Source organism: Lipotes vexillifer, unplaced genomic scaffold, assembly GCF_000442215.2.
Source record: "Lipotes vexillifer unplaced genomic scaffold, Lipotes_vexillifer_v1.1 scaffold263, whole genome shotgun sequence".
Lineage (NCBI taxonomy): Eukaryota > Metazoa > Chordata > Mammalia > Artiodactyla > Lipotidae > Lipotes > Lipotes vexillifer.
In genome coordinates, this window is record NW_006796752.1 from 2,106,112 (window position 1) to 2,119,033 (window position 12,922).

The 12,922-nt window shown below is 37.6% G+C and overlaps 1 protein-coding gene across 1 annotated transcript in view; it reads left to right on the forward strand.

The window, feature by feature from the left end:
- The window catches only part of ATP11B (ATPase phospholipid transporting 11B (putative)), a 124,238-nt gene that overhangs the window by 32,837 nt on the left and 78,479 nt on the right, over nucleotides 1-12,922 (forward strand). Inside the window, exons 5-7 of the mRNA XM_007468922.1 lie at nucleotides 5,126-5,233; nucleotides 5,411-5,539; nucleotides 6,168-6,271. Coding sequence (XP_007468984.1) covers nucleotides 5,126-5,233; nucleotides 5,411-5,539; nucleotides 6,168-6,271 — 341 coding nt within the window. The remainder of the gene's footprint in view (nucleotides 1-5,125; nucleotides 5,234-5,410; nucleotides 5,540-6,167; nucleotides 6,272-12,922) is intronic.

Below are 12,922 nucleotides of genomic sequence, written 5' to 3' on the forward strand. Positions count from 1 at the left end.
GATATGTTTATAAGGAGTGGAACATGTACTTCTGGCACAAACATTTCTGAATAAAAATTATATAGTGTTTTCCTACTTTTTACAACTTCCTCTGGTGAGGTCGATTTTTATGTAAAATAGTATTCTAGGGGAAATAGCTTCAACCAGATCTTGAATTGATATTAAAATGTAGGTATATTGGGCTTCCCTGGTGGCGCAGTGGTTGGGAGTCTGCCTGCCGATGCAGGGAACGCGGGTTCGTGCCCTGGTCCGGGAAGATCCCACATGCCGTGGAGCGGCTAGGCCCGTGAGCCATGGTTGCTGAGCCTGCGCGTCCAGAGCCTGTGCTCCGCAACGGGAGAGGCCACAACAGTGAGAGGCCCGCGTACCAGTAAAAAAAAAAAAAAAGTAGGTATAGAAGAACAGTATTATTGGATAAACATGACAAGTAAGAAGTTTAAAAATTCCTAGAAATGTCATGTTTATATACTACCACTTCTCAAAATATCTTTGAGAAGATATTGGGCCAGAGGCTCAATTATACAGAACTGAACCCTTCCTCCTGAAAGGGAGTTGATTTGAATTTTCTTGTGTCAGTATGATAAATATTCATTATATAAGATTTAGGGATAAGGTAGAAATTGACATGGAAACAAAATTGGAAAACATTTTATAATTCTTTGAGATGTAGTATATTTATTACTTACATGATAAGGGTAAGGGGAGTCTATAGATTAACAGTTGCGTTATTTATCTAGTGTGTCAGAATATCATGCTACCATTCTAAGTTTGATTTCCCTATATTCAGTGTTCTGTTGGAGATGAGAATTCGTGTAAGTCAGTAAGCATCCACATCACTTAATGCAATTACATATTTACTTGGCTTTGTAGATGTCATTTATTTTAGCAAAGTAACACACATTTGTCCCTTGGACCTCTTTTCTATATATAGTTTCCTTTTTGGTGATTTCTTCCAATCTAGTGGCTTAAGGTACCATTTATATGTTGATGGGTCTCAAATTTACATGTATCCTGAAACTATGCTCTGAACTCTAGACACACATATACAACTCTTTGTGCTTGGAAATAACAGTTGTTTCCACTTGGATATCTTAGGCTTTTCCTGACCTCTGTGTCACTCTCTTCTTTTCTGCTCTGGTCTTTTTGCTTCATATCATTTTTGCCTACCTATGGTTCTATTGAATAAATGCTTGTTTATTAGTTTGTCTGTCATCTTCATTTGAATGTTTCGTCTGTGAGGGCAGAGACTTTGTTTTATATTACTAGTTTATTACCAGTGACCAGAACAAGGCTGTGCACATATTTGGCCTTCAATAAATATTTGTTTGATAGGTGAATAAATGAATGAATGAATCTCTTGAATATTTTTAAGGCAATGTTAAATGTTGTAATACTTCTTGCCCTGGTTTATACTTTAATATGAATGAAGTTGTTAGATTTTTTTTTTTTTAACTTCTTCCAACTATATTTGCAAATTGTCTTCTCTTTAGTTGTGTAATGCAGGATACAGTGCTCTGGTAAAATCATAATCTTTGTCCTTTATGAGCTTAAAACGTATGAAGTAGAGAAGGGAAGACCAAATACAAAAATAATTATAGTTTAATAAGATCATAGAAAGAGCTGTAGGTATTCAGAGAAAGGGTGGAACACTTCATCTGGATAATCAAGAAAGGCTTCATGGAGGAAATATTATTAGAGTTGAGACTTTGGAATATGGATAAAATGATAGTTGATAAAGAAGGTGAGATAGAAACAAACAACTTGAGCAAAGCCTTAAATGGAAGAAAGGGCAGGACTTATTTTAGGGAATGATATATCTGACTAATGTTTGACCCTGTGTAGGAATGTACTAAAAGGTAACATACTGGAAATGGATGTTGGTACTAAATTAAAGAGGGTGGAAGACTCTTTGAGAGTTATCAGGAGGGGTTTGAACAGGAAAGTGAATTAAAACAGTGTTTTGGAAAGCTTAATCTGGCAGTGACATGTAGGATGAATTATAGTTTGTGAACTTGTGTTTATAAAAAGATTTTAACTGGGGGCTTCCCTGGTGGCGCAGTGGTTGAGAGTCTGCCTGCTAATGCAGGGGACACGGGTTCGAGCCCTGGTCTGGGAGGATCCCACATGCCGCGGAGCAACTAGGCCCGTGAGCCACAACTACTGAGCCTGCGCATCTGGAGCCTGTGCTCCACAAGAGAGGCCGCAATAGTGAGAGGCCGGCGCACCGTGATGAGGAGTGGCCCCCACTTGCCACAACTAGAGATAGCCCTTGCTCAGAAATGAAGACCCAAAGCAGCAAAAATAAATTAATTAATTAATAAAAACTCCTATCCCCCCCCCCAAAAAAAAAGACTCATTTAAAAAGATTTTAACTGTATGCCTCCCCAACTGTTTAGAGTTGTTGCTGATATATATTTGGATTTTGGGAGACAAGTGTATCTACACAAAAGAATAATAGTAAGCAAGATATGAAAGGTAATTAGGAATGTAAGAACAACAGAGTCTGACGAATCAAGGGAAACAACATTTTCCAGGGTAGGAAACATCAGGAAATGGTCTCTAGAGTTTTCAATTGAAAAATCAGAAATTATGTTAGCACTTGAAATCCCTGCACTGTAAAATCGCTGTGTAACTGCTAAAAACAAAGCAAAACAAAACAAATTTTTAAAAAATAAAAATAAAAAATAAAACCCTAAGTAAATCTGCTTATGACTGCTTTTGTGAAAAAGCAGTCTATTTTGTATCATAGATTGTATGTAATGATACTTTTTCATTTGTACTTGTAAGACAAAGATTTCTAATACATTTTTGTTTTAGTTTAAATTTGTCAATGGAAGTAAATGGAATGATAACTTCAGAAAAAGATAATTTTAAAATTATTGCTTTATTGATGTCATCTGACTATAAAAGTATGCTTTATGACAGTTTTAGGAAAGGTATTTTGACTCTCAGTTAAATTTCTCTCAAATTGACATACCACATCTTAAATTGAGCCAACATAATTTGTGTCTTAAAAATGCTTTCCCAAAAGGATTCTCCCTGGAAAGCATAGACCTTCAGAGCAATCTTTAGTATTTGTTTTATATTTTATAATGTTGTAATATTTTTAGGTAATAGATGCACATATTTTTTAAAAGTGGAAACAGTATAAAATAACATATAGGGACTTCCCTGGTGGTCCAGCAGTTAAGACTGTGTGCACCCAATGCAGGGGGCCTGGGTTCAGTCCCTGGTCAGGGGACTAGATCCCACATGCCACAACTAAAGATCCTGCATGCTGCAACGAAGATCCCGCATGCCACAACTAAGACCCAGCACAGCCAAATAATTTTTTTTTTAACATCTGTATTGGAGTATAATTGCTTTACAGTGGTGTGTTAGTTTCTGCTTTATAACGAAGTGAATCAGCTATACATATACATATATCCCCATATCTCCTCCTCCTTGCATCTCCCTCCCTCCCACCCTCCCTGTCCCACCCCTCTACTCTAGGTGGTCACAAAGCACCGAGCTGCTTTTTACTTTTGGTAGTGTATATATGTCCATGCCACTCTCTCACTTCGTCCCAGCTTACCCTTCCCCCTCCCTGTTTCCTCAGGTCCATTCTCTACGTCTGCGTCTTTATTCCTGTCCTCCCCCTAGGTTTTTCAGAACATTTTTTTTTATTTCTTTTTTTAGATTCCATATGTATGTAGCATACGGTATTTGTTTTGCTCTTTCTGACTTACTTCACTCTGTATGGCAGACTCTAGGTCCATCCACCTCACTACCAATAACTCAATTTCATTTTTTTTATGGTTGAGTAATATTCCATTGTATATACGTGCCACATCTTCTTTATCCATTCATCTGTCAGTGGACACTTAGGTTGCTTCCATGTCCTGGCTGTTGTAAACCAAATTAATTAATTAATTAATTAACATATAGTAAAAATCTCGTATGCTCCTATCCCTTAGTCTCCTAGTTCTCCTCCCCTGAGGGAGCCATTATTTGTACATTAGTCCAGGTATCTATACAAAGTGTTCACATTAGTAAGCATATATTTTTCACAAATGATAGCATAGACTACCACACATTCTGTACCTTACTTTTATCACTTAATGTTACCTCTTAGATATCATTCCATTATCTATACTTGTGCTATACCTCTGAGTTCTTGAATTTTCTCTAAAATAGCATAAGTCTTTTCCAGTGGATAAGGCTCCATGCTCCCAATGCAGGGGCCCTGGGTTTGATCCCTGGTCAGGGAACTAGATCCCACACGCATGCCGCAACTAAGGAGCTAGTGAGCCACAACTAAGGAGTCCACAAGCCACAACTAAGGAGCCCTCCTGCCACAACTAAGACTCAGTGCAAGCAAATAAAAAATAAATAAATATTTTTTTTAAATTGCCACTCTTTAACATTTAATCAGAGGATTCTTTGTGAAATACTTATGTTTCCCCTTTTTTATATAAATTTTTATTTTTATTTATTTTTAGCTGCATTGGGTCTTTGTTGCTGTGCACAGGCTTTCTCTAGTTGCAGCGAGCGGGGGCTACTCTTCGTTGCAGTGCATGAGCTTCTCATTGAGGTGACTTCTCTTGTTGCAGAGCACAGGCTCTAGGTGCACAGGCTTCAGCAATTGTGGCTCGTGGGCTCAGTAGTTGTGGCTTGCGGGCTCTAGAGCGCAGGCTCAGTAGTTGTGGCACACGGGCTTAGTTGCTCCGTGGCATGTGGGATCTTCCCAGACCAGGGCTCGAACCCGTGTACCCTGCATTGGCAGGCAGATTCTTAACAGTCCCTAAATTTCAGAACTTTTTGAAGACACAGGGATAGAAGAAATCTGGTAATGAGAAAGTGAGGTGAAAAAAAGTCCCATTAAGGTGACATAGAAGGAGCCTCCTATAAGGAAACTGAGGAGGAGTAATTAGAGAGTATGAAAACCAGGAACATGTATGTGATGAAAACCAAGAGAAAAGAGTGTTTCTAGTAGTGATGAATGTCAAATACCTGAGTCAGGTAGCCTAACATAATTCTAATGAATGAAATGTTTGGGGGAAATTTTTATGTTTCTTTTTCTCATTTGATAAAAAGTATCTTCTAATACTAAGAGGGGCATTTTTTATTCTTTTGATGTTTACAGGGATATGAAGATTGGTTAAGACATAACTCAGATAATGAAGTAAATGGAGCTCCTGTTTATGTTGTTCGAAGTGGTGGCCTTGTAAAAACTAGATCAAAAAACATTCGGGTATGCACTTAGTAAATAATAGAAATCAGTAATATTTTGAAATCACAAATTCTCTGATTATGTTTTAGTTAAAAGTCTGCTCTCCTACATTAAAATATTATGATAGACCACTTGTTTAGAACTCAATAAAATTAAGTCTTTGCCTTTTAAAATCTGTATATCCACTTTTCCCCATAGGTGGGTGATATTGTTCGAGTAGCCAAAGATGAAATTTTCCCTGCAGATTTGGTGCTTCTGTCCTCAGATCGACTTGATGGTTCTTGTCACGTTACAACTGCTAGCTTGGATGGAGAAACTAACCTGAAGGTTTGTACATGCTTATGTTTGAGTGTCGCTCTTGGTGAGCAAAATGTCATTGGATTATCGTAATATTTTCCTTTGGTTAAGGTAATAAAGTTTGACCTGATAAAGGAGAAATGTTTTAAGTTGCTGAAACTTTTTAAAACTTAAGCTTTTTTTTAAAGAAATAATATTATTATACATTTACTGCAAGGGGAGCCTCACATAATTTAGTCAAGTTTAAGAAAAGCGAAAAGTGTTGTTAGGAAAAAAATAATCTTCTAATACGTTGGTGCTTTTTTAGATACAGGACACATTTACATTTTTCTCAATTTTCAGAGTACTAATACAATCAAGGATTTTATTTGATTCACTTTTTTCCCCCTATTGACTTTTTTATAATAAACTTAGAGTAGTAATGACTGTTAACACAGACTTAATTTCCTGGTATGCAGATGTCCTCTGTAGACAGGTAATCACAGTAGCTCCTTTTACTACTTGTTATTTTACATTCTTCTTTCTCTTCTGCCATCTAGCTAAGTGATCTCAGCTACAGAATGCTGTGATTTCATATGTAAAAGAGGTTTGAAATAAATGTTATCTAAAGTCCCATGTAGATCTCGAAACTGTGCGATTTAATTTTTCTTTTTTTCAGACCCATGTGGCAGTTCCAGAAACAGCAGTATTACAGACAGTTGCCAATTTGGACACTCTTATAGCTGTGATAGAATGTCAGCAACCAGAAGCAGACTTGTACAGGTATGGTGTGATAATCACCATGCTCATTTTAAGTTCTGTTTACAGATTTCATTTTTACAATGATAAACGTGCACTGAGATAGTTAGCTAATTGACATTATTGGGGGGAGCAAGGTGGGAGATCAGTTAAAGGGGAAAAAAGCTTAAAGCAGAATTTGCCAGAATTCTAAGCCAAAGTATTAATTCAAAAGCCATGCTTTTATTCACATGTTCTTTCCTATTACCTTCTACTTTGGTATGAATTGGCTTTGTAACTATAATAGTAGTTACAACGGAAATAAGATTATTTCCTTAGAAGAAAATAATCTAATGGTGTGCATGTGTGCGTGTGTGTGTATATATGTGCTCCATGAAGGCAAGGGCCATGTCTTTGTGTTCAATAGGAACTAACTCCTTTTAACATTACAGTTTACTAAATATTAATACAGTGTAAGTCATCTTTCAGTGAGTGCTGTGCTAATTATTGTGGTCTATGGAATGGAAACAACTTTTTATTATTAAAGACTTCCATGAGAAACTACTCATTTTTACTCAGTAACTGCTGATAGAATATAAATTATAACCACATTGTAAAAATTACCCTCAGCTTCTTGTCATATTCTCCATTTGTTGGTTGAAATGTTTTAAAATCTTATCACTAGTCATTGGATTTTTCAGATGTCTTACATATCTGTATTCTGGATCCATATATTTATAATGGAGTTTTCTCTATGTGATATTATAAAAATCTTGCATTTTCATCAAAGTCAAATATGGATACAATATGGAGTTTTCCAATTAACTGTAAAAATTTGGAGTTCTGTGCTTTAAGAGCATTTAAATTATAAGATAGATTTAACTGTGAAGAATTTAGTACTTTAAGAGTTCTCTATTGCTGTTATTTCCAAGTCTCAGACAAGGGTGAATTATTAAAAGATTAGTGTTAAAAACTAGAAAATGATGCAGCATTAAGAAAGCATAAGATTAATATGAGAGAAAATATAACTAATGCTTTGGTGGGTGGTTTTACGTTATTTGGAAAATGGGGAGAAACTTTAAAAATATTTTTTTTTAATAAGAAATAATTCACTGTTAAATATAAGGTATTCCTCTTTATTTTCTCTTTTCCTCTTCCTTACTGAAAGTATATGGTTTTTTTTGTTTTTTTTTTTTTTGGCGGTACGCGGGCCTCTCACTGTCGTGGCCTCTCCCATTGCAGAGCACAGGCTCCGGAGGCGCAGGCTCAGCGGCCACGGCTCACGGGCCTAGCCGCTCCGCGGCATGTGGGATCTTCTTGGACCGGGGCACAAACCCGTGTCCCCTGCATCGGCAGGTGGACTCTCAACCACTACGCCACCAGGGAAGCCCTATGGGTTTTTTTAAATACAAATGTACTTACTACAGAAGACTTTTGTAATAGAAAAGTAACTCATAATTAATTATACCACTACTTTAAAATTTTTATTGCTGTTTTTATTCATTCATTCAACAAATTATTGTTGAGCACCTTTGTGCTCATTATGATAAGTGATAAATAAGATTAATAAGCACAGTTTCCATCCTTGAGGAACTCACAGCTATAAAGATATTTTATATATCTCTAACTGTATTTTTTCAGTTTTACTATACTATATGCTATTTATAAGGGGAATATTGATGTTTAAAATTTTTAATGTCCAAGTAGGAGGAATGCTTAAATGGCTTTATGTAAGATGTAAGATGTAAGATGTAAGATGAATTACGTAGGTAATAAAAATGATGCTTTCAAAGAATTTAATGACATAGGAGCATACTGAAATACAATGTTGAATAAAATGTTATAGAGCTGTAGTCTCATATAATCCCAATTATATAAAAAGACATACGTATGTATGTGTATTTGATAGGTAGTTAAGTAGTTAGAAAAAATAAATAGGTATATAGAGAAAGAAAAACCTAGAGGAATTACATGTCAGAATGTTAGTACTTATTTCTTGGTGGTACGATTTCAGCTGCTTTTTAATCACCTTTTTTGTTCTCCATATTTTCTAATATTTCTTGAAAGAATATGGATTGCCTTTGTGGTTTTTTAAAGTATTTTCCATCTTACTACACAGTATTCTTAATGATCTTTTTTAATGGCTGCATAATAGTCTAAGTAAACGTACTAGAACCTAACAGTTCCCCAGTCTTTCCATAGTTAACTCTTCCATTGTTTTGCTGTTAGAAATATTGCATGACACCTTATTACATATAAGTTCACCAACTCAGAATCCAGTAGTGAGATAGTTCATGATTCCCTCCTCTTTGATACAACTTGTTTACTTGGCTTCCAAGACATCTCCCTTTCTTGATTTTCCTCTTATTTCAGTAGTCCATCCTTCTCAATCTCTTTGGCTGATTTCTCCTCTTCTCTATGACTTCTTGATGTTAGAGTGCCCCAGGACTATCTCAGTCCTCTTCCCTCCTCTACCTATACCTTTCACTATCTGAACTCACTCTTTGTGATCTCATCCTGGCTGATGGCTTTCAAAACCATCTATATGCTGATGACTCCAAATTTATATCTCAATCCCAGATTTCTTTCCTAGTCTTCAGATTCTTATATCCAACTTCCTGTTCCACAATTCCAGTTGGACATTTAGTAAAAAATATCAAATTAATCATGTTGAAAACTGAATTCCTGATCTTTCCTCCAGAAGTTTTTATGCTAACGGCCTTTCCCATTTCAGCTGGTGACAGTCCATCTTTTCAGTTGTTCCGGCCAGAAACCTTGGAGTCAGCCATGACTCCTTCATCCCCGCTCTGTTCACCTCTTCTCACCTCCTCTGCCACATCTCATCCCAATCCATCAGAATATCTTTTTGGTTTACCTTCAAAATACATCCAAAACCTGACCATCTTTGACCCCCTTCTCTGCTACTAAATTGATCCAAACCAGCATTATCTTCTGCTTGGATTACTGCTATCAAAGGCTTCCTTACTGGTTTTTCTGCTTTTACTCTTCTTGCCCTTGCAGTCAGTCTGTACTCACAAAAGCAGCCAGAGTCATCCTTTTTAAATGTAAGTCAGATCATGGCATTCCTCTGCCCAAACCTTACAATGGCTTTTCTGTCTCACTCATATCTTTATAATGATCTTACTGATTGCCTCCATCCCCAACTGATCTCTGATCTAATTTTTGACCCTTCTCCCTCTTGCCTCACCCTTCAGCTACACTGGCCTCCTTATTTTCCCTTGAAAATGCCATATCCACTTCTACCTTTTCACTAGCTGTTCTTTATCTAACTCCTTTACCAACTTCTAGTCTTTGCTTTAAAATCACCTCTTCAGTGAGGCCTACTTTGACTATTTAATACTGTGACTTAATCCTTCTTACCCTCTCCTGCTTTTTTTTAATAGCACATAATACCTTCTAGTATACTATGTAATGTACTTATTTATTATGTTTGTTGCTTATTATCTCCTTCTCCAACTAAATTGTAAACTCAAGGACAGACATCTTTGTGTATTTTGTTCACTGATGTATCCCAAGCACCTAGAACAGATCTGGCATATAGGAGGCCTTACTACATGTTTGTTGACAGTTGAAAAGAATAAATATCTCTATGGACTTAATTTTATGCACTTAAGTTTTTCCTTTTTTTGAATTCTGTGATATATGCAACTAAGATTTGTGTGTGTTACAATTCACTTAACTATTGAATTGAAATACCTAGAACAGAACAGACACTCAATAAATATCTGTTGAATGAGTAAATGAATGATAGAGTTCCACAGTATTACTTAATCAAAGGATTTGAGAACATTTTTATTGCCCATTTATTCATCATATATTGAGTGCCTCCAATAACTGAGGCATAGTGCTAGATATTGGGAATGCAGCAGTAAGGAAACTGTGATAGCTCCTGACTCCTAGAGTTAATAATCTAATACTAGATTATTCCCTAAGAACACAGAGCTGCAAAAGTGGAATTATTAGATTAAAACCCTAATCGAATTTGGCGTTTATTAAACCTACTGACACGTTACTTTCCAAAAACATTGGATTAATTTTTATTGCTATGAGCTAAGTCTAAGTTTATGAGGCTTATTATTGTTTCAAAATGTTACAAGTATTAAGTTTCGTTTTTCGTGTTTTTTTAAATTTATTTATTTATTTTTGGCTGCGTTGGGGCTTCATTGCTGTGCACGGGCTTTCTCTAGTTGCAGTGAGTGCGGGCTGCTCTTCGCTGCGGTATGTGGGCTTCTCATTACGATGGCTTCTCTTGTTGCGAAGCACAGGCCCTAGGTGCACAGGCTTCAGTAGTTGTGGCACACAGGCTCAGTAGTTGTGGCGCATGGGCTTAGTTGCTCTGCAGCATGTGGGATCTTCCTGGACCAGGGCTCAAACCCGTGCCCCCTGCATTGGCAGGCAGATTCTTAACCACTGTGCCACCAGGGAAGTCCCTAGTATTAAGTATTATAGTTTTTAAATTTTTGCTGATTTTGTAGATAATAGTTTTATAGTTTTAAAACTAGTTTTAATTTATTGTTTTACTAGAAAGGCTGAACAGGGAGTTCCCCGGCAGTTCAGTGGTTAGGACTCGGCGCTTTCACTCCCGGGGTCTGAGTTCAGTCGCTGGTTGGGGAACTAAGATCCTGCAAGCCATGCAGCACGGCCAAGAAAAAAAAGGAAGGAAAGAAAAAAAAGAAAGGCTGAACATTTTTCTGTGTTTATTAATTTTTCTCCTTTGAACATTGTCAGTTCCTTCCCAGTTACCTATTAGTTAACAGTGGTTACATTATTTTCCTTTTTATTTTTCTTTAAATAAATTTATTTTTTTACTTACTTAATTTTGGTTGTATTGGGTCTTTGTTGCTGCGCACGGGCTTTTCTCTAGTTGTGGCGAGCGAGGGCTATTCTTCGTTGTGGTGTGCGGGCTTCTCATTGCGGTGGCTTCTCTTGTTGCGGAGCACGGGCTCTAGGTACACGGGCTTCAGTAGTTGTGGCTGGCGGGCTCTAGAGCGCAGGCTCAGTAGTTGTGGCTCACAGGCTCTAGAGCGTAGGCTCAGTAGTTGTGGTGCACGGGCTTAGTTGCTCTGCGGCATGTGGAATCTTCCCAGACCAGGGCTCAAACCCTTGTCCCCTGCATTGGCAAGTGGATTCTTAACCACTGCGCCACCAGGGAAGTCCACATTATTTCTTTTTAGAAAACTTTAACAGCTTATTGAGGAGAGGCTAGAGTACGGTTAAGAAATTATCTCTGCCCAGCCACTGGAAGAAATAAAAACTTGGAGAGTCTTCTGTTTAGGTACAGCCTCTAGCGGGTGCCTATTTCACAGTATTCTCCATAGTCTCTTTCCTTGGCTCCTTTGCTCTTTTTGTTCTTTTTTTAAATTCTTTCTATTCTCTTTATTTTTTGTAGACTCCAACTCATCAGTTCCGCTTCTAGGAATTTTTCCTAACAAAATAATGAAATTCTGCTTTTAGAAATATATCTTGATGCAAATGTGAAAAGATATGTACACTGGCTTGTTTGGGGCTGTATTGTTTAGACTATCCATAAGTTGGGAAGAAACCTAAGCTTCTGTCAGTAGTGAATTACTTAAATAAATTATGCAGTGACCCCAAAATACAATGCTATGTGTGGCCATTAAAAGTAATGATGTGGATCTGTATTTTTTTTTTTTTTTTTTGCGGTACACGGGCCTCTCACTGTTGTGGCCTCTCCCGTTGCGGAGCGCAGGCTCAGTGACCATGGCTCACAGGCCTAACTGCTTCGCGGCATGTGGGATCTTCCCAGACCGGGGCACGAACCTGTGTCCCCTGCATCAGCAGGCGGACTCTCAACCACTTCGCCACCAGGGAAGCCCTGGGTCTGTATTTTTCACAGGACATGTTAAGTGGGGAGAAAATATTACCAACAGTATTTATGGTATGATCCCATTTTTGTTTTTAAGATACATACATATTTATATGGGCATGGAATAAAAGCCTGGAAAACATACCTCAAAATATTAATAATGTTTTATTTGAGTAGTGGGATTACTGATATTGTTGTTTCCTTTTTGTCATCTTTTTACATCGTCTGAATCATTTTATAAAGTATGTGTATTTGAGTGTATTTAGTCTTCATAATCAGTAAAGAATAATAAAGCTCTTTTCCATTTTGAACCAAATCATAGTGTGGGTTTGGAGAAAGGGCTATGGAGAGTACAGAATGAGTTAATCCAGCATGGTACTGGCATGAACAAATACAAGAAGTGCTTTAGAATCAAGGATAACGGGACAGATAAAATGAAGGAGAACAGGTCTCTTGTTGGCATTTGGCTCAGGAAAATCGAAAGACTGACCACACATTATCTCTGAACAGGGCCTAGGAATCACCAGCTGAATTGGCTCTTTGAATCTAAATCCAAAGTTTGAGGCTCAAACCAGAGCTACATAAAATTCCGTTAAGTGGAGATAATTAAAAAGCAGGACTTCCCTGGCGGTCCAGTGGTTAAGACTCCATGCTTTCACTGCAGGGGGCACGGGTTCGATCCCTGGTTGGGGAACTAAGATCCCGCATGCCACGTGGCACAGCAAAAAAATAAAAATTAAAAAAAAAAAAAAGGCAGGGCTTCCCTGGGGGCGCAGGGGTTGAGAGTCCGCCTGCCGATGCAGGGAACACGAGTTCGTGCCCGGGTCCGGGAAGAACCCATATGCTGC